The sequence below is a fragment of the Rosa rugosa genome, chromosome 1, assembly GCF_958449725.1.
Source record: "Rosa rugosa chromosome 1, drRosRugo1.1, whole genome shotgun sequence".
In the NCBI taxonomy this organism is placed as follows: Eukaryota; Viridiplantae; Streptophyta; class Magnoliopsida; order Rosales; family Rosaceae; genus Rosa; species Rosa rugosa.
Genome location: NC_084820.1, coordinates 33,676,489 through 33,698,519, shown reverse-complemented (window position 1 = coordinate 33,698,519; position 22,031 = coordinate 33,676,489). Strand labels below are relative to the sequence as shown.

General features: G+C 39.1%; 1 protein-coding gene and 2 long non-coding RNA genes across 3 annotated transcripts; 1 reads left to right on the top strand and 2 right to left on the bottom strand.

The window, feature by feature from the left end:
- Nucleotides 1-211: 211 nt before the first annotated feature.
- LOC133735729 (uncharacterized) lies at nt 212-2,372 on the bottom strand. The gene is made up of 3 exons (XR_009859241.1): nt 2,022-2,372; nt 1,142-1,207; nt 212-460 (listed from the first exon to the last, which is right to left on the bottom strand). It is a non-coding gene; the product is annotated as an uncharacterized LOC133735729 (long non-coding RNA).
- Nucleotides 2,373-7,037: 4,665 nt separating this feature from the next.
- LOC133735715 (uncharacterized) lies at nt 7,038-9,138 on the bottom strand. Its single transcript, XR_009859236.1, has 3 exons — nt 8,848-9,138; nt 7,968-8,033; nt 7,038-7,286 (listed from the first exon to the last, which is right to left on the bottom strand). It is a non-coding gene; the product is annotated as an uncharacterized LOC133735715 (long non-coding RNA).
- Nucleotides 9,139-10,930: 1,792 nt separating this feature from the next.
- Nucleotides 10,931-14,534, top strand: LOC133735711 (uncharacterized). The gene is made up of 3 exons (XM_062163141.1): nt 10,931-11,592; nt 13,160-13,240; nt 13,349-14,534. Exons 1-3 carry the CDS (start codon nt 10,975-10,977, stop codon nt 13,370-13,372), a joined length of 723 nt encoding a protein of 240 aa, XP_062019125.1. The 5' UTR covers nt 10,931-10,974; the 3' UTR covers nt 13,373-14,534.
- The last annotated feature ends 7,497 nt before the right edge of the window (nt 14,535-22,031 follow it).

Below are 22,031 nucleotides of genomic sequence, written 5' to 3'. Positions count from 1 at the left end.
GAGGGGGTCCCACAGCGCCGCGACTCCGAGCCAATGAGGAATCAACATGTCACGAATGGCATCTCGATAGCTCATCAACCCGAAACCGCAAGGCCTTTTGAGTTTAGGTTGTTGGTTTACAAAACACTTTCTTGGACAAGTCATTCTAGCAACCTAACAACACATTTTCAAAAGCGGAATTCGAAATGGGCTAAGAGTTTTGGGCTTGCGATCGGAGCCCAATTTGGAAAATAAAACACATCTCTAAGTAACGACAAGTATGGGAGACGCGCCCCAGGGTTACGGGCCTCCCGGAATTTTTGTAAACGAGTAGGAAATAAATAAAAAGTAAATAAACAAGCTACTACAAAATCCGATTAAGGACCAAAACCTTCTTTTGATAAAACTAAAGAGAAATGCGCCAAGCCGTGCCATGTGCCTCCCCTGTACGCTTCCCGACCACATGCTCGAAACCTGCACACTATAGTAGGGGTGAGCTTTCGTCCTCGCATGCCCAGTAGGGGCCGACCCAACCATGCTAGGTTTGAAAAATAATATACTTGAAAATATTTACTACATAATATTGTGCACGTTTATCGAAAAATGCTTTAAGAAAAGTGGCAACCACAAACATTTGTTTTCTTTCATAAAACATGTGCAGTATGCTTCACACACTTGGAGCTCCGAGATACTTACCTGCCGGCTAAAGTAAAATAAATCAGTGACCGACCTGGTTCGTCCTGAGTACGAGAACCAGCCAACTACTCTGTAGTCTTTGTGACTACAAGTAGCGAAAGTGTCCATTTCCTGGCTCTGAGTCTCCTATGACTGGTTCACTGTCTGTATTTACCTTTCCTTGACAAACATAGGAGCACAGCCCCCTCCGGAGGTTCACGGTTATCGACACCGTGGGATCCCTAGGAATCAACGCGTCTAGGTCCCATTCACTTTCAGGTCACAAACATACAAAGGGTACAGTATCTCAACATGCAAGTCTAGCCTCGGTTTTCGCAATCAACAATTATCAGCTCTGAAAACACATGTATCACGAGGCATCGACTGATGAACAACCAAAAATGTTCTTGCAGGCAACATACTATCATAGTATAGCATTCCACATATACTGAAAAGCCTCTAACAAGGAAGGGACAGCTCACCCTACCTGGAAATGCCGGCGTATTCCACAATCTGGTGCTTTCCGCTTAAGCTTCCTTAACGATCGTGTTTCCTAAACCATTACTTAGTTTGTAACTAATTATTCAGGTAAACATCATGATCAACTTTAAGTATTCCTTTTTATTTCAATGAGGCCATTAATTACTTCATTTAACCTTTACCAATTTGGGAAACTAACTTCTTTCTTGAAAAGGAAAAACGTCCTTATCGCTCCGCTAAACTATCGTCAATCCGAGCGACCAAAGTCGAGTCGATCCTCACGTTTTACGAGGTCGGTCAACCCTGGTCAACTCTCGGAGTTGACTTTTGACCGTTGACTTTGACTTCTGACTTTTGACCAAGTATTCCCTTATTTACCATTATTTCTTATTTATCAAAAATAAATAAGTAAATAATTATAAATAATGTTTTACTCTTACTTTTACCCATTTACTCTTCCTTTTTCACCTTTTCACTTTTACTGTGATTTTCACCTCCACACTTTCACTTTTACCTTTTACCTCCTTTTTACCGAATTTACCTTTACTTTCACCTTCTGCACTTTTTACCACTTTACCAAGGTAAAACTCATTTAATTCAACTTTTACTCTTTTCTTCATTTTCTTTATTTTCTTCCAAAAATAAAGCCATTTCTTTTCTTCTTCCTTTTCTTTTTCTTTTGGCCAAAATAACACAACAACAATCACCAAATCTTCAACACCAATTTCCAATCCTTTGAAAATTAGATCAATAAAATCCTACTAATTAAACTCTCTTCAAAACTCTATTTTTCACAATTTTTCCAACAACAACAATATCTCAACAAAATCAAAATCAACCAAATAAATTCCAAAAATTCTAGGGTTTGTCCAAAACCCATTCCTTACCCTTTCTTCTTCAAAACTCACGGCCTAAGCTTCCTCCATGGCCTTCTTCACCACAAATCCTTGTCAAACCCATAGCCTTGATTTGAGCTTGGAAAGAAGAAATCACAAAAGCCCCAATTTTAGCTTCGGGTTCTAGGGTTTTTGGAGGATTAAATGGCTAAATTTCATGATTTTGGTTGGAGAAATGGAAAGAGGGAAGGAAGAGGAGAAAATCTGGACATTTTGGTTGAAATCCGGATTCCGGCGACGGCGGCGGCCGGCGGCGCGGTGGCGGCGTCCGGCGGTGGCGGCGATTTCCGGTGGAGGCTAGAGAGAGAGGCTCTCGGTTAGAGAGAGAAAGGAGATGGAGAAAATGAGGGAAGTGGCTAGGGTTTGAGAGGGATGTGTTCTTTAAATACCTCTCCCAAATTTAATTGTGAAAAGTCGAATCTGCCCCTCCTTTTGGGCCAAGTGGGCTTGGGCTGCTTCTATTGTATTTTCTCTTAATTTTCCTCAAGCCCAATCCGAAAATACAACACCAAACATCCTTATTTCTCCGACACTTCACCGAATCCTTTCGGGAAAATTTTCCGGGCTTGTCCTAAGCCTCGATACTTAAAAAAATACTTTTCTAGACCCAAATTGGATTTTCTCTAATTTCTTAATCCTTTTAATGGCCTCATAATCTTAATCTAATCTCGAATACATTCGTACCTTACGAATACGTAATTTCATACGTTATGCGACAAATTAAAATAACAAGAAAAAGTACAAAGTTAAAATGTTCTCCTTTCAAATTTACTTCGGCGATCTTTTTGCTGCAATGAACTTTAGTACCTTCTAGGCCCAAATGAAAGGACTTTGGCCCAAACTTAAATTGTCGACCCAGTAGGTGGTCTCGACACCAAAACAATTTCCAAAATCGATTTCTTCACTTAAATCACCTTGCGAAAATCTTATTGACGAAAAATTACCTTCTAAAAATTAAACAAAATTTTCGGGGGCTCACACTCTATCCCCCTTAAAAGAAATTTCGTCCTCGAAATTTGCCCAATACATGAATAAGAGAGGTTACTTCTTTTCACCTCGGGCTCGAGTTTGCACAAGACATTGTTTTACCTTCCTCTGATACTTTTTGAACCTTTACCATTCACATGGTACATCTTACTCCACTTATGGGGACGACCTCATCAAACTCGATAACCACTTGCTCTTGCAAATTGCAATTTTCCCCTCAATCACATTGTGTGTGTATACGCATGCATACATCAACACCCAACTCCTCTGAGCTCAATGCCATAGACAAAGACATTATCATTTCAGCATTTCTGAAAAACTCAATGAGCCTTAAAACAAATCGGGGACTAACACTTAGTCACCCACTAATCTCAATAACAACATACTGCAAAGCAGTGGTAAATCCACTTATCAACCTTGTTTCCACAACAAAATGACCAACACTTTAGTGTAAGAATTTCTCAAGCGTTACTTGTAAACAATTCACGTGGAATACTCCATCACGCATCAAGTTACGCAACATAATGACATTCGTAAAACTTTCACAATTTGTGCTTCCATTAATTCCATATCCCAATTTCGGGGCTATTTTTATTACTTCACTATGTGTTCCTATTATACTTCCCATAGGATACACTTTATTCCGTGAATCTTGCTTCTTTTCGATAAGCAACTCGCTGAATAGCAACTTCGTTGCAACCATGCAATAATAGCTTACTTTTGAAAATCACCCGAACAAATTGACGTCTACACCCAATTCCCATTTAACGAGAGTATAAAATTACTCGGGAATTTGAGCCTTAAATATAAGTGGCAACCAAGGAGAGAAACCACGCTTTCTCCATTGGTCAACATAAATAAGTTTCGTAGAACACCACTACGAATGACACGTCAACGATGTCATCACTGACGTCAACCTCGTAGTTATCAACGATCTTGGTTGTCAAACCTCATACACCCTTATTTGTAACTTGGCGGATACTATTTACTCCATGAACAAACAATTGTGACAGCTTGTCCAAATGACGTCAAAACCAAGCACACAATTCAGTAGACTTGATGTCACATTGTAGAATCGCAATAACTAGGTATCCCTACACGTCACGTGACATCAATCAATAGGTTGCTTGGCGTTGACCAAACTGTCCAATGCTCAAGGCGTCAAGTTGCAACAATACCTTACGATAAGGCTCAACGAAATTCGAGGATCACCAATCGAAGTTGGCTCCTCAGAATTTGTAAAGTTCGTAGCATTTCCATTCACGGTCTTGACCTTGAACTATCATTTTCATCATACGAACTCGTTTGATGTCAATACTCAGAAATCAAGTCATAAGCGCTCCTTCAATTTTTGGTCAAGCCAAAACAGTTGAATCGGTTACCAGCACTTTATTTTCTTGTGTCCTCGTCCGACAACAAGAAAAAGTAATTTCTATATATTTTCCTCTAAAGTAGTCCTTTACTTTCAAAGTGGGTGTCCTGAGTAAATTCAGAGGTGAACTAACATTCTTCCAACCACCAGTTTTACATAAAAGATAACAAATAAGAAAAGAGAACCACAACGAGTTTAACATTTCAAGTTTCCAAGAAGTTGGAAAATAATTTTGAATGAGTTCACTACTAAAATTTTTGGATATGCAATTTCAACCCAAACAAGATCCGTAAATTCAATGTAGAGATGCTGACTGAGACCGTCGTCAAAATTTCAGAAATTTAATAGCAGTAGAGGTCGGATAAAACTAAATTTGAAGTAGTTGCGGAGACAAAATAGTAAAATTCTCGGAATTTCAATTTTTGCTTGAAAACAGATTTGGGGTAATTTTCAACTTTTGTACTTTTCGAACAAGATTTGTTGACAAGAACCTTTTGGTAGGTAAGGAAATAATTTCAAAGGCTTTTCACTGGAACAGGAAAATAGTTTGAGTTTGTTTTCAAATTCTAGGCTGCAATTTTTTTTTTTTTTTTTTTTTTTTTTTTTTTGAAGAACCCAAAATGTTCGAGCTTTGTAAAATAGAACACTTTAGTAAGGAAAACGCGATTGTCTAAGGTGTAGTCTCTTGACTTATGAGGAAAACATTTTGAGTAATGCAAGAGACGAAAATCAACTTTTGTACTAAGAGGCAAGAATGTAAAATAGTTAATGTAAACTCCTGGTGTGGAAGAAATGTTACAAATTCTTTGTCTCAAAAGTGAACGCATAGGGTAAATGCGTAATTTTTCACCTCGACACTCGAGTTCGCACTCGTACTCGTCTTTTACCTTGTCATGCCTCGAATCCCGGGGTGGTGCCACAACATGTAATTCTACATGGCACATTGATCGCCTTTCTCCACATTCCCTATAGGAGGCATTAATTCAACTTTCGAATTTTCAAATACTCCTTGACGTCACCATTTCAGCGTCATTCTAACCACGTAATCAACGTTGTCTTTCAAGAGTGTGCTACCAACTTGCCCATGTTTCGAAATTCGTAGCGTTATTGACTTCAAAGCAATCAAAGATTCCTTGAAGTAAAGAAAACTGGCTGCTAAAGGTATAATCCTTTAAAGATCCCTTCTTGACCACTCTTAGAATCGTTGCTAGTGATCCTACTAAATATCAGTACAAGGTCGTGACCTTGTGATCTCAAAGCATACTAACATCTCCAAGCACATTGCCGGTACCGCAATCATTTATTTTCCCAACAACTTCCCTGATTATAGGGAACATAATTTCTCAACTCTATGCAGACCAATGGCAACTCAAGAATAGTTTATGTGACTCCACTAGTCTTTCCTCAATATCTTGTGCTTCCCCACAAAGTAATCTTGTCAGCACAACAATACAACACTAGAGTTTCCAAAGCAACAAAGCTTCATATCGTTCCACCAATTAACAACAAGATTGGGGAGATGCCAGGCTCAAGCAATACTTAATTTCATGTTTGTGTTGCCATCACAAGTTTCCCCATTAGTCCACTACTTGGGAAACACTTGAGTGGTGTCTACCTTACTCGAAAATCACACCTTCTTTCGTAGAGCATCGATGGGGAACCGCTGCAGTCGGGCCATCACTCGGAAGAAAGAGGAGGAAATCGAGTGAAAATATGAACACCACTGATCCAAATGACTATATAGGGGTCATTATCTCATTTTTTACTCAAGTTTTCACTTTGCTCCACACAACACTCTATATTTTTCAATACGTGCAACAATATATGTAGTACAACAACTTTAATCCATCAATAAAATTTACTCTATAACACTAGCAAGGGGGTACACAAATATTCCTTTCAACTTCATCTCTAACCCACTTTTCCGAGTATCAACTCACCGAATATAACTTCGTTAACTCCTTAATGCTCAATCCCCTAATAGTTTACCCAACACTTTATCCAATTTTCATACATACTACCTTTGGAGCGTTTATGGTCGAGTGGCATCATGACGGCATTGGCAATTTAAAACTTAAACCAAACTTTAAAGCACCACAAGGAAACAAACGAAATTCTTTTTCAAGGAACCTCAAACGTATCATTACGTTTTAAATCCATTGGAAATTCTTTGAACGACTCGGAAGTAGCTTCAATGAAAAATATTTGCAAGTGAAATAAGGCAATAGGGTATCCTCCGGGAAGAACAAAATAAAGGAGGGATGTCAAAACATACTTTTACCAACATACTTTAAAATGTCCAAGAAATTCGAGCGTTTTGCCCAACCAAATTCGACACTTGAAAAAATATGAGAAGGGTTGCTAGTTTTGCAAAAAAACGATTTCGAAAGTATTTCGGAACCTAGAGCTCTGATACCACTTTACTGCCGTGACCCGAGAGGGGGTCCCACAGCGCCGCGACTCCGAGCCAATGAGGAATCAACATGTCACGAATGGCATCTCGATAGCTCATCAACCCGAAACCGCAAGGCCTTTTGAGTTTAGGTTGTTGGTTTACAAAACACTTTCTTGGACAAGTCATTCTAGCAACCTAACAACACATTTTCAAAAGCGGAATTCGAAATGGGCTAAGAGTTTTGGGCTTGCGATCGGAGCCCAATTTGGAAAATAAAACACATCTCTAAGTAACGACAAGTATGGGAGACGCGCCCCAGGGTTACGGGCCTCCCGGAATTTTTGTAAACGAGTAGGAAATAAATAAAAAGTAAATAAACAAGCTACTACAAAATCCGATTAAGGACCAAAACCTTCTTTTGATAAAACTAAAGAGAAATGCGCCAAGCCGTGCCATGTGCCTCCCCTGTACGCTTCCCGACCACATGCTCGAAACCTGCACACTATAGTAGGGGTGAGCTTTCGTCCTCGCATGCCCAGTAGGGGCCGACCCAACCATGCTAGGTTTGAAAAATAATATACTTGAAAATATTTACTACATAATATTGTGCACGTTTATCGAAAAATGCTTTAAGAAAAGTGGCAACCACAAACATTTGTTTTCTTTCATAAAACATGTGCAGTATGCTTCACACACTTGGAGCTCCGAGATACTTACCTGCCGGCTAAAGTAAAATAAATCAGTGACCGACCTGGTTCGTCCTGAGTACGAGAACCAGCCAACTACTCTGTAGTCTTTGTGACTACAAGTAGCGAAAGTGTCCATTTCCTGGCTCTGAGTCTCCTATGACTGGTTCACTGTCTGTATTTACCTTTCCTTGACAAACATAGGAGCACAGCCCCCTCCGGAGGTTCACGGTTATCGACACCGTGGGATCCCTAGGAATCAACGCGTCTAGGTCCCATTCACTTTCAGGTCACAAACATACAAAGGGTACAGTATCTCAACATGCAAGTCTAGCCTCGGTTTTCGCAATCAACAATTATCAGCTCTGAAAACACATGTATCACGAGGCATCGACTGATGAACAACCAAAAATGTTCTTGCAGGCAACATACTATCATAGTATAGCATTCCACATATACTGAAAAGCCTCTAACAAGGAAGGGACAGCTCACCCTACCTGGAAATGCCGGCGTATTCCACAATCTGGTGCTTTCCGCTTAAGCTTCCTTAACGATCGTGTTTCCTAAACCATTACTTAGTTTGTAACTAATTATTCAGGTAAACATCATGATCAACTTTAAGTATTCCTTTTTATTTCAATGAGGCCATTAATTACTTCATTTAACCTTTACCAATTTGGGAAACTAACTTCTTTCTTGAAAAGGAAAAACGTCCTTATCGCTCCGCTAAACTATCGTCAATCCGAGCGACCAAAGTCGAGTCGATCCTCACGTTTTACGAGGTCGGTCAACCCTGGTCAACTCTCGGAGTTGACTTTTGACCGTTGACTTTGACTTCTGACTTTTGACCAAGTATTCCCTTATTTACCATTATTTCTTATTTATCAAAAATAAATAAGTAAATAATTATAAATAATGTTTTACTCTTACTTTTACCCATTTACTCTTCCTTTTTCACCTTTTCACTTTTACTGTGATTTTCACCTCCACACTTTCACTTTTACCTTTTACCTCCTTTTTACCGAATTTACCTTTACTTTCACCTTCTGCACTTTTTACCACTTTACCAAGGTAAAACTCATTTAATTCAACTTTTACTCTTTTCTTCATTTTCTTTATTTTCTTCCAAAAATAAAGCCATTTCTTTTCTTCTTCCTTTTCTTTTTCTTTTGGCCAAAATAACACAACAACAATCACCAAATCTTCAACACCAATTTCCAATCCTTTGAAAATTAGATCAATAAAATCCTACTAATTAAACTCTCTTCAAAACTCTATTTTTCACAATTTTTCCAACAACAACAATATCTCAACAAAATCAAAATCAACCAAATAAATTCCAAAAATTCTAGGGTTTGTCCAAAACCCATTCCTTACCCTTTCTTCTTCAAAACTCACGGCCTAAGCTTCCTCCATGGCCTTCTTCACCACAAATCCTTGTCAAACCCATAGCCTTGATTTGAGCTTGGAAAGAAGAAATCACAAAAGCCCCAATTTTAGCTTCGGGTTCTAGGGTTTTTGGAGGATTAAATGGCTAAATTTCATGATTTTGGTTGGAGAAATGGAAAGAGGGAAGGAAGAGGAGAAAATCTGGACATTTTGGTTGAAATCCGGATTCCGGCGACGGCGGCGGCCGGCGGCGCGGTGGCGGCGTCCGGTGGTGGCGGCGATTTCCGATGGAGGCTAGAGAGAGAGGCTCTCGGTTAGAGAGAGAAAGGAGATGGAGAAAATGAGGGAAGTGGCTAGGGTTTGAGAAGGATGTGTTCTTTAAATACCTCTCCCAAATTTAATTGTGAAAAGTCGAATCTGCCCCTCCTTTTGGGCCAAGTGGGCTTGGGCTACTTCTATTGTATTTTCTCTTAATTTTCCTCAAGCCCAATCCGAAAATACAACACCAAACATCCTTATTTCTCCGACACTTCACCGAATCCTTTCGGGAAAATTTTCCGGGCTTGTCCTAAGCCTCGATACTTAAAAAAATACTTTTCTAGACCCAAATTGGATTTTCTCTAATTTCTTAATCCTTTTAATGGCCTCATAATCTTAATCTAATCTCGAATACATTCGTACCTTACGAATACGTAATTTCATACGTTATGCGACAAATTAAAATAACAAGAAAAAGTACAAAGTTAAAATGTTCTCCTTTCAAATTTACTTCGGCGATCTTTTTGCTGCAATGAACTTTAGTACCTTCTAGGCCCAAATGAAAGGACTTTGGCCCAAACTTAAATTGTCGACCCAGTAGGTGGTCTCGACACCAAAACAATTTCCAAAATCGATTTCTTCACTTAAATCACCTTGCGAAAATCTTATTGACGAAAAATTACCTTCTAAAAATTAAACAAAATTTTCGAGGGCTCACAGCTCACCCCTACTATAGTGTGCAGGTTTCGAGCATGTGGTCGGGAAGCGTACAGGGGAGGCACATGGCCCGGCTTGGCGCATTTCTCTTTAGTTTTATCAAAAGGAAGGTTTTGGTCCCTTATCGGATTTTGAAGTAACTTAGTTATTTATTTTCTTACTAATTTATTTGTTTATTTGTTTTCTATTCGCTCTTTTACAAAATTTCGAGAGACCCGTAACCCTGGGGCGCGTCTCTCATACTTGTTTTTACTTCGTGACTCGTTATTTTCCAAATTGGGCTCCTATTGTAAGCCCAAATCTTTTAGCTCACTTTAAATTCCGCTTGCGAAAATATGTTGTTCGGTTGCTAGAATGTTTTGTGACTTTTGTCCAAGAAAGTGTTTTGTAAACCAACAACCTAAACTCAAAAGGCCTTGCGGTTTCGGGTTGATGAGCTATCGAGATGCCATTCGTGACATGTCGATTCCTCATTGGCTCGGAGTCGCGGCGCTATGGGACCCCCCTCTCGGGTCACCACACAATCAATCCTAATAAAACAATGAAACAAATTCAATCACGAACCTGAACAACGTGAGATTTACTCAACTCGAAATCCCATTGCGTCTTCACACAAAACGAGATAAGCACAGACCACAAAAACTTCGCTCAAAATGATATTGTCAAGCACCAAGCAACAAGGAAAAACGAAGCACAAAAGCGTTCAAAGTCCAAAACATGTACTTGAACTAAAAATTGAATTTTCAGTCAATTGAGACAAAACTTCATCCGAGACCACCCAAGGTCTTCGGAACACTTCAAGGACCAAGCAACGGTTGGATCATCACGAATCGAAAATCGATGAACCGAAATCGAAATTATCCTAACTCATCTGAAAAATCGAGCAATGACAAAACTAAAGACATTTTAACTTTCGTATAGACGGACGGAGGTTAATGGAACAACCAGATGCTCCAACTGTGGCCGAACGCGCTGCCACAAGTGGTTACATTAATAATAGGGGCAATAGAGGAATAGTAATAATAATAATTTTATTTCTTAATTGATTCAAAAACAGAAAAAGAAAGAAGGTGACGCCTATAAAACGATACGATATGCATCCCTAGGGTTCAGGGTTTAGGGAAACAAAAAAGAAAATCGATGGAGGGCAAACACCTGTTTTTGAAGCTGGCAGAGTACCGGGTGCGGGTCAATCTTAACGATTCTGATCGGCAAAAGGCTGAGGAACGTACCCACCTCTTCATCAAAAGATTCCCTGAGTGGCAACAGAAATCGATAATCCTTGGCATCGTCAGGACTACGAGAAGCCTCCTTAGACCTAGGTATATAGACGAGGAGCTTATTCGAAAATTTATTGAAAAAATGAAGGAGCAGAAGAAGCCGGCGGTGAAGGAGGATGAATTCGAGATGATGTCGGGGGATGAGGAGGAGGAGGAGGAGGAGACGCTGTTGGAGGAGGGGGAAGAAGAACCGACAGAAGAAGACAGGAAGGTGTGGTCGTACCTTTCCAGTAGACTGGGATTCAGAATGAATCCAGGAGAAGATGTCAAGATCGTCAGGCTGATGATTCCTTTCTTAGCCCAATGTTCTGCACCTCTTCCACCAGAAGGATCCGCGAGATGTGTCCACATCAAAATGTTCATGCTCCAGTTCCAAACATATATCTATAAATATTGCCTTAGCGACCTGAACGACGTGGAGATGCTGCTCGATGTCATTGAGGCTGTCGAGTCAAGTCCAGCAAATCCAGAAAATAAGGTGCGGCTGGGTAGATCTTTAATCAACTGAACATTGCAAGTATTTGAAGCTTTGTCTAGCTTTATGGTTTGCTTTCATTGCTTTTTATCAGTTCATGAGAATGATTTAGACCTTTCATTGAATCACTTATTGTCTAGCTTTATTATGGGTTTATTATAAGGATTGTTTGCTTTCATTTGCTGCTCTATTGTTGCCTTCTAGATATACTTGAAGCCATTACGTGTTGAGATACACTTGTTGCCTTCTTATACAGGCTTCATTTTGATCCTTAATTGCCATGTGCTCTTGTTTGATGCCATGTTTTATTTGACTCAAACACACACTTATCTTATTTTTCTCACTTGCGTTAAGTGTTTCAGTCACTTGCTTTGAGACACCCTTGAATCGCCTTTGACCATATCATCTCTTGCTATGGTTTTATTTTGCAACGACGCAGCCTTCCTGACTTGTCCAACCTAACATTGTTATGTCTATGCAAAAGGGTCCTGATTTTTCATTTTTACTTCTTTTTTTGATTCACTTGCTCATGATTGTACTCTCCAAGCTAGGTATTATGCATGTCTTCCTCGCTGTATGAATGCATGTGTGCTGGAGATCTGCAAGACTAGTCTTTTCTTGGATTATGAGAGACTAGTTCTTTCTCCCCTGTGAATATTGTACTAGAAATTTCTTTTTCTTTTCTCTTTTTCTTTTTCTTTTTGGCAATAATAGAATTGCTTGTTTGAACTTCCTTCTTCAGAGTGCCTTAGCATATAGTCAGTGACGCCTGTACCTTACACGCACAATTATACAAAGACGTGTTTGAACAAAGTAATGCCAGTAGAAGTTGATATATATTCCGAGTTGCTGTAGTTTGTTCTTTTGTTCTTAGATTTTGTGAACGGGGTTATGTGCCCTTTTATGTGTTTTTTGTTCTTCTGTTTGCTAGCTATGTGGTTCTTGCCTCCATTGTTTTGGTCTCTACTGTTGTGCTTGAAATGAACTGTGTGCGCTTCTGTTCTTCTGATTATCCTCTGTTTTAAGTAACTATTGCCAATAAGCTGCAAATTCTTGCAGTTGGGATGCTGTTTTAAGTTATACCAGATCCCTTAGTCATTCTTATATGTTTTCTGTTGTTACAACTGTAGGATGATATGTAATCTATAAAATGAATGATTACTTACTGAACACAATAAGAAGTAAATTCTAGAGGCGGACAATATAATGATGAATGGTGCTTTTTGTTCCAGAGTGGCTGTCCGCCATAGAGCTGTCCCTTCAGATCTATAAGAATTCAATAGGGATTCATCTTCGGGAAGAACAATTATCGAGATTGCCGTTCTGCATTCTCATAATGTTGTTCATGTTTGCTTGTTACAGAGTGGTAGCATGGGGATGCATATTGTTTTGTTTAGTCTATTCTGATAGAGCTGGTCTAATACTGTATGAATCGTGAGGGTCTCTAATCGTGAGGTGTTTGTTGCTACAACGTTCTTAGAAACAAATTTCCATTATAACTCACCTTATATATTCTTGCAAAAGTTATGGTGTTTAGAATATAACTGTTTCTTTTATTTGCATGATCCAGTTAAAGAAAAATATCGTACCAACTAAAGAAGAAGGGATTGCTGCCCCCATGCACCTCTTAAAACTAGAAGAGCTAGAAAAGGTGAGTTGTTACTAGGTTCTTTTCTGGTTGTTTCCTCTTTAATTTAAAGAAAGTTGTAATATCTTTTATTCTGCTTTATGTGATTTCTGATTTTATTTTACGACTCAGAGAACGTGGAGATATAGAACTTGACGAATCCAGAGAAAGAAAGAAAATATGTGAAATGTTAATTCTGCCTCACACAGACGAGTTCCTTGAATCACCTTATCTGGTTGTTTCCTCTGTAATTTTGTATAAATTTGGAGTCCCTCTGTTCACCTTTATATGATATCTGTTTTTTTTTTTTTTTCCCGACTTACAGAATCTGAAAATTGTGAGTGTGACAAGGTGGGGAGCTAAGAGAGAGATTGATCACCAATGAGATCTTGTCAGTTTATGGTTCAGACATGTTTTCGTTGTTATGAGAATAAGTAGTACTGTACTTGGATTAATGATATGTTGGAATGGAACGCTTAGTTAGATAATGGGTGCACCTTTTGTCCCTTTCTATTTGGAATATAACTAGTGAATTCTTGTGTTGTTTCGAGGATTATATAGTGTTTTCTTAATAAGCTGCTACCTTTCAGTGAATCACTTCGATCACGTGTTGCAAGGACATAACCCTGCTGTGAAGGATAACTTTGCGTTCAATCTACTTTTCTTTCTTGTTGTTTTTGTTCCTATGGTGAGTTCCTTGTATTTTTTTTATCTATTGGATTCCATTTTGATAGTTAAGGTAATTCTTTTCTCAGATGAATTCTTACAAATGAATGGATGCTGCTGTTAGTAGCCGTCAAAAAATAACCATCTATTTCATCTTTTTCATTTCTGCACAGTAGTTTTCACAGTGCAGTAGTTCCATCTCTTCTTGGAACTTACCAGTACAAAACTTGTAATTTATGAATTTTTTGCAGTCTGCATTGGTAGTGTCACAGGGAAGGGTTTAGACGTTTAGTTACTATCTGGTTTCGTTTGTTTGATAAGGCTGGATTGATCAAACTTTTGGTTGAGTTTTTTCCTCATATTTTAAGATAATGTTGAAGGTTTTGATGTGGCTGGATATGGCAATTTGAGGTTTTGGTTTTGCACGCTTGTTTCTTTGTACGCCGGCATGGCTGTGGCAATGTTAGAGCAATATATAGCATGGTGTTTGGACCCAAAATGAGCATTTTGGCCTGACAAGGCACGTCTTGGAATCATGTCGCTCAAAAGAAGTCAGGTCAAGGGACACCCCCAACGACCGCACCCGAACGGTGCTGGCACGCCCGCGCAGAAAAGAGACTGTTGACCAGCTGCAGCAAAATTGGAGCCAAACACATGGTTGCGGATGAATTGTGTTCAACTGTGGGTCAAGTTTATGCTTTCAGCATAATTATCTTCTGTATATTATATTGGACCTTATGATAAAAATAAATACCTACTAGGCTAATGCACATCCTAGGAACATGTGATGGAAAAAAAAAAAAAAGATAACTACTGCATATTATATTTGACCATGCGAGAAATGGACAAAGCAAAAGATAATAAACCAGACAACTAGTCTTTACAAAAAAAAAAAAAAACAAAAAAAACAAAGACAATAAAAAAAATACTAGAGTTAGATGTGGTCATTGTGGTGTGACAGAAAACTCAAAATCTCAAAACCAAGTGCATGAAAATATAATCTAGATTGGAGTCCACCTATTGGGATCCCTGAGCCAGACTTGAAATTAAAGCACTCAAGACACGGACCAAATTCAAGCTTGAAATCCGAATACAACCTGGATCCCATACTCGAATCCCGAACCCACTAGGATTTTATATCTGCTGAGATGGGCACCATCAGAATGTTGTATTACAAAAGGACAACAGACAACCGAAAACCATGTCCAAACGAAAAGCACGCCGGCCAATGCCATCCAACATTCAAAGGAGAAAAGCCCGTCTTGAATGCACGAGGAAGATCATTGTAGTCAATTGGGTTTACCAACATAAATTCCATCAATAATGGACGTCTCCCATCAATAAAAGCCCGTCATCCGATTTGGAAAAACAGTGGAAGAAAACCTATGGTTTTTTATTATTATTATTTTTTTTTATTAAAGAGGATCAAAGGATTTCATTCCTACCTCATGGTGACTCGAACCCAGGACTTGGATCTTAGGTAGTGGACACTCTAACCACTAAGCTAACACCACTTCGTCCTATGGTTTTTCCCTAGGTGGCGCAACAAAAGACAGAGCATTAGTCCTTCCATTGAGGCAACTAGGAGAGAGGCGATGATGATCCGAGATTCCATAGGGCACCGATAAAGCAACTGCTACGAAACCCTAGCAAAGCAAAACCTAGAAATTTTTTTTTCCCTTTTATATATTTTTATTTTATATAACCATGTTGTATTGCTAGATTATTGTCCGTGAGATTCTTATAGCTCATATTCTCGCATGGATTTTTCTTTACCCTCAAATTCTTGCATTCCCCCACTCCCGGACTTCTAATTCTCACGACTTTATTGGACCTAGAGAAAGACATAAAAAGCGTACAAAACAGTAGCAAGATATAGAACGAGCACCCAGAAGATAAACCGCACAATCAACCAACCAAAAGTACAGTACACTAGTAAGAAAGAAAGAAAGACATTAGACATTAGACATGCCACTCCCGAATGGTTTCCATGCTTGCTGGCAGCGACCAATCTTTAAAGAACACAGACAAAGCATTATTCTAGCCATACTGATCTTGAAAACAACAAGGATTTCAACTTTTCTCCCATAATTTTGAGCATTCCTCTCCTCTAAAATAGCATAACTAGTCCATGATTACTGTTCTGAGCAGAATCTGCCCAAGACTGCTGAAGCAGCTAGCACCACATTTAGAAAGCACCTGAGAGAAGAGTTTCAGGTTGGATCCACCAAAACCAAATGTACTAAAACCACCAAATTTTGAGCTTCACCCCATGCATAGCACACAAACACGCAAAGCGCAAGGTGATGTAGGGATAGACGCAACAAAGGTACTGTACACGCCCCAGGGAACAGCCCGGCCTAGTAACTTTAAGAACATTATTGCTAAAATTGACGCTATAACTACAGTTAATTCTAGTACAAAGAACTGAGACTCTGAGAGCAACCTTAAACAAAAAAATAATAATAATAACAATAAAAGAACTGAGGGCAACGCGTGGATTCAAGTAAGCGAAACAACTACAATTAAAGTTGATGCAAGGATTTCTTCTACATGCTCAAGTGCTCAACCATTAAAAAATCACAAGAGCTTATCTTTTCTTTATGAACAGATAACATAGCTTTCTAATAACTAAACCTTTTCACTTTCACAATCTAGTTGCCTTACAATTCATCTTTAAGTTAACTCCCAACCTATTCTCCTAATAAGCAAAGCACTTGATATTAAAACCCTACTGTACCTTCTTCCAAACCAATTCTGATAATACATCTCTTGCCACAGCATTTTCCACAATAACCTATACCCGATCATGCTCACCTAAAAAAAAAAAGTGACATTCTTCTACGGCAAAGGTCTTTGCAGTGCACAGATGGAATTTTTATAACGAATAAATGCAGCAAACTTGACTTCTACAGTGATATTCCTCTGCATTATAACAAGGAAAAGAAAAGAATATAATTATGAGTAAACATGTCAGCTGTCACCAAGTAAAGCTATCTACCTTCCATGGTAACAATTAAATTATGAAGTCCATTCAATTTGAACATCCATCGAACATAAGAACGCTCTGAAGCATAGACCATAAGTTCTACTCATCAGAACATCTATCGTATAATCCATCCCAAAAATGGAACTTCACAGAGGTACACCTTTATAGTTGGCCAAAAACCACAAGAGAAAAAGAAAAGAAAAGAAACGGAATGAAACACTAATACTGACAAGATACGTAAGGGGATGCAGTTAACTCAAATATCAATACTTGAATTTCTTTCTTGAAACTAGTAAAACTCATACAACTTAACTAGAGGCCATAATATAAAAACTTGCACAACTTATCATTGGACAGATGGGCCACAATTGCCAGGTGAGCTAGGAAGGAATCCAAGGGATGAGGAAGTTGGGCAAGTCAGCTAAATTGTCACTGGTCTCAGATGGGTTTAGTTTATACACCAATAAAGAGGCTACAGGAAGATGGGTGCTGGAGAAGTCCGGAAAATTATCAATCCAACCCTCCATAACCAAAAAGTTGGCAGATCTTACGCAGCCTTAAACCCTCCTCCAGGCCAGGCCAACACCCATATTTCCCAGCAAACATTCAACAAATCCCATTTCACATGATCGTAGACTTTCTCAAAACCTATTTTGAGCACCAAGCCTTCAGACTTCTTCTTATTTCCTTAACTAGCTCACTGTGATTTGTATATTTTTCACAAAGGCGCCCTGAGCAGAAGAAATAGTAGCACTTAGAACCTCTTGAAGCCTAGCAGCTAGCACTTTAGCAATTAACTTGAAAAGAGTGGAGATTGAGCTAATCCTATAGTCCTCAATATTCAAAGACTCAACTTTCTTTGGAATGATACAAATGTAAGTGTCATTTGTGACACTTACACCTTTCAGTATTGCTGTAGAAAGAAAAATCCCCAAACACCTGGATCAAATTCACCTTTAAAACTCCCATCGCCTCGATAATATTAAATGGTAAATACATCATGTCCTGGCAATTTATCCTTGAAAAAGCAAGCTGATATTGCCCTATTGACATCCCCCTCCTCAAAACGCCTTTCCAGCCACTTTACTTGATTTTCAGACATTGAGTAGGTCAGCCTATCAAAATCCCCAACAAGATCTTCCTGAGCTTGAGTTCAGATATCCATAGAAGCCCACAATGTCAACTACCACGCCCTCATCTCCCGTGTTTCAACAAGATTCTTCTTCCTACTCCCATTTGGAACTCTGAAAGAATTTAGTAGTGCCCTTTTATCACCAGTCACCATACCACTTTTGATCATTGCCTCTAGGAGATCTCCTCTCTACTGACTAATTCACCCATTTTGACCCTAAGAGACTACTTCTCTTTAGCAATCTTTCAGCGCTCTTTTGATGCAGATCTTTTAGTTTTGCAACCTATATTTTTTCTAACTCAAGTCCCAAACTCCTCCTTATGCCATTACTTTGATCTTTTTTCAAAAGCTTCATCTTCTGCATAAATTTAAATCCCTCCCCTTAAAAACACCCCTAATCCCATTACTCCATTATTTTCTTCAAAAGGGAAGCCACATGTTTCAGATCTATAAGATTCTGGCCCCTCGTAACATTATTTGTATAGAATAAAACTGCACCAATGGTACCATTCGAAGGGAAAACTTTCTCATATGTGAAACTTTTACCTCCCAACCCAAAGATATGTCTATGTCTACTATAACTTCATTCCAATTAATCCAGTAACCCAAAAGGGCCACAACCATAGATCATAGATGATTATCCTAGAGCTTTCAATTGTGTCTGTGCCAATGTTTACCACAAGATTCTTCTTGAGTCTCTAGAGAGTCACTAGGCCTAGAATATATTATACTTGAAGCAAACTGTTGATAGAAGAAACGAACCCGAACAGGATGAGACAACCATATAATTCCAAGATTATGCCAAGTATTGGCCACCGAACAAAAAGGAAAAAGAGACCGATAAGAAAAGATGCAGAACCCTGCAAAAATAAAGAAACTCGGCATAAGTTGTATATCTATTCTCTATACCATGCAATTACATTATACAAAACAATGCAGCTATATATCCAGTTCTTTCAAATTCAAAGTATGCATAACCAGGTAGCATATGAATCTCAAATAACCCTCAACATCTTATTAAAAGATGAAAGGAGAACATTTATGCGAAATTAATTTGTCACTACCCCATTACCCTGACCTAAAAATGACAACCTAACATCAAACAGTTACCAACTGCAGAAGAACAACTTTCTCTTAATTCAATAAGTTCTGATTAACATAAAGATAGATAGATAGATAAATAAATGGCTTAACAGAATTTTATCGGAGACACATATATCGGAGTCAATTTCGTCACGTTTTCCAAGGTCAACAAGAATATACAGAACCACCAGGGCTGAAATTAGGGGATGGACCAATAAAATTAAAAACCCTATTTCCCTCAACAAATATTTAAAATCATTGCACTGCTTCTATCCAGCATCTTAACTTTGAATGGGTAATGCAACTTAAGAAAGCTCCCAGCTACAAGATGTCAAGCTTGCTCGCAGATATGTGGATACTTGCAGACTAAAAAAGGTCCCCAAGTTGTTACAGACAGCACATATAGTTGTGTACTATTATAGTTTGATGAGGCAGATCACGAAAGAAAAAATAAATAAACAAAACTAAGCACTGATCTAATATGTTGAATAGCTATAGTCAAGATGCTGGCAATTCTTGTTATAGAGTAGCCTTGATTTCTTCAATTGTGTGCGCATTCGTGTAATAGACAACCACCATTGCTTTACTTTCAGAAGTAGGATTTCCGAGAGAGATTCAGCATGTTTTTACAGGTATATAAATGTTTACGAAATAAAAAAGAACGGAAATGAAAATTACTAATACAAGTTCAATCTAAGTTCCTCATTTTCTCATACCTTTACGTTTGCTTTGCTGGTGAAGACATTCAATGTAGAACCTCAACCAAGTAAAAGGGCCACTCCAATTAACTAAAATATTTGTTTTATTGACACAAGCAAATAAAACACTGAAAGAAAATGATGTAATGAAGAAAGTTTGGTTTTTATTAATTTTGTCAGTACAGTTGTCTACATCTTATACACACTATGCTAATACTCGATCCACAATTCTAGGGATCAGTATGGCAATACAACTCAAACTCTCAATATAGGATATCAGAATAACTACAATCCTAATCTAGGATATTACAATTACTTCATTCCTAATTACACAGGATTCTTTCCCTCAATACTCCCCCTCAAGTTGGAGTGTATGTTAATCACTCCCAACTTGCTCAACAGCATAGTAAACTGGTTTGAGCTCAACGATTTGGTAAACAAGTCAGCTGGTTGCTCCTTGGTTCGAATGTGCATGGTTTTGATTAGTCCTCTCTACACCTTCTCACGCACAACATGACAATCTATTTCAATGTGTTTTGTGAGCTCGTGAAACACCGGATTGGAAGCGATGTGGATGACAGCTTGGTTATCACAGAATAGCTTGATTGGTTGTGTGTGTCCAACATTCAGGTCTTTCAGTATGTTTCTCAGCCACGTTATCTCACAACAAGTAGTGGCCATGGATCGATACTCTGCTTTTGCGCTTGATCTTGACATTGTGCTCTGCTTCTTGGTTTTCCATGAAATGGGTGCTTGTCCAAGAAAAATACAGTAACCAGTTGTGGACTTCCTTGTATCTTTACATCGAGCCCAATCCGCATCACAATAAGCATTAAGCTCTAATGTCCTTGTCGAAGGAAAGAGTATGCCTTGTCCTGGTGTTTGACTAATATATCTCAGCACTCTATGCGCTGCCTCAAGGTGAGGCTGCCTCGGTGTGCCCATGTATTGACTCAAGATGTGAACAGGGTACACAAGATCCAGCCTTGTGATAGTGAGATAGATGAGCCTCCCTACTAGCCTTCGGTACTGTGCTGGATCCTTCAATAAGCTTCCATCTCCTTGCGTAAGAACCAAGTTAGATCTTGCTACCTCTATTCCAAGAAAGTACCGTAGCTGCCCCATGTCCTTGAGTTTAAATTGCTTCGAAAGAAACTCTTTTGTCTCTATGATGGCTTTCAAACTACTTCCTGCCAAAATAACATCTTCCACATAAACTAACAAGGCTGTGAAGTGACCTTGTGTGTTTCGGACGAAGAGTGGCCAAGACTGTTGAAAACCGGCAGACTTAAGGGCTGTAGAGAGCTTCAAAAACCATTGTCTTGAGGCTTTCTTCAAGCCGTATAAAGACTTGTGAAGTTTACAGACAATAGACTCCCCCTTTCGTCCGAAACCAGGTGGGAGTTGCATGTAGACATCTTCATAGAGATCACCATTCAGGAAAGCGTTGTTGACATCTAACTGATGGAGATGCCAACCTCGTAGAGCTGCACACCCGGTGGGACTACATCAGAGTCTTTTCTCTTGAAGCACATTCAACCACCGGGCTTCAAAACAAACATTTTGGCACGCCCAGTGAGACTACATCAGAAGTTTTTCTCTTGAAGCACATTCAACCACCGGGCTTCAAAACAAACATTTTGGCACGCCCAGTGGGACAACATCAGAAGAGTCTTTTCTCTTGAAGCACATTCAACCACCGGGCTTCAAAACAAACATTTTGGCACGCCCAGTGGGACAACATCAGAAGAGTCTTTTCTCTTGAAGCACATTCAACCACCGGGCTTCAAAACAAACATTTTGGCACACCCGGTGGGACAACACTAGAGTCTTTTTGTGTTCGCCATCATTGGGATGCCAGGGGAAAATCTTTACCAAAAGAAATTCCTAAAGTGACAAGATGGCCAATGTTGCCACCATTGGCAATATTGACATTGATGACGAGTTCGAACCACTCATCATTCCACCAGATGCTAGCCTGGATGAGAGGCTTCGCATCCTTACAGTGCATAGTGAAAATTATGGGAAGCATCTAGCAGCTTCGATTGCGAAAAGGGAACAACGAATTCGCGAGTTGGAGCAGCAAATGAATCAGAATGCTCAGAAAGCTAAAGAGCAGTCACAAAAGCTTTTCTCGAGCAGAGACAAACAGACTGCCCAACCTGCCGCAAACATAACATCTGAGTTCACAACCTTGCGCAAGGAGGGTTCCATCTTGGCTACCCAAGTCGGTTCACAGCAAGGAGA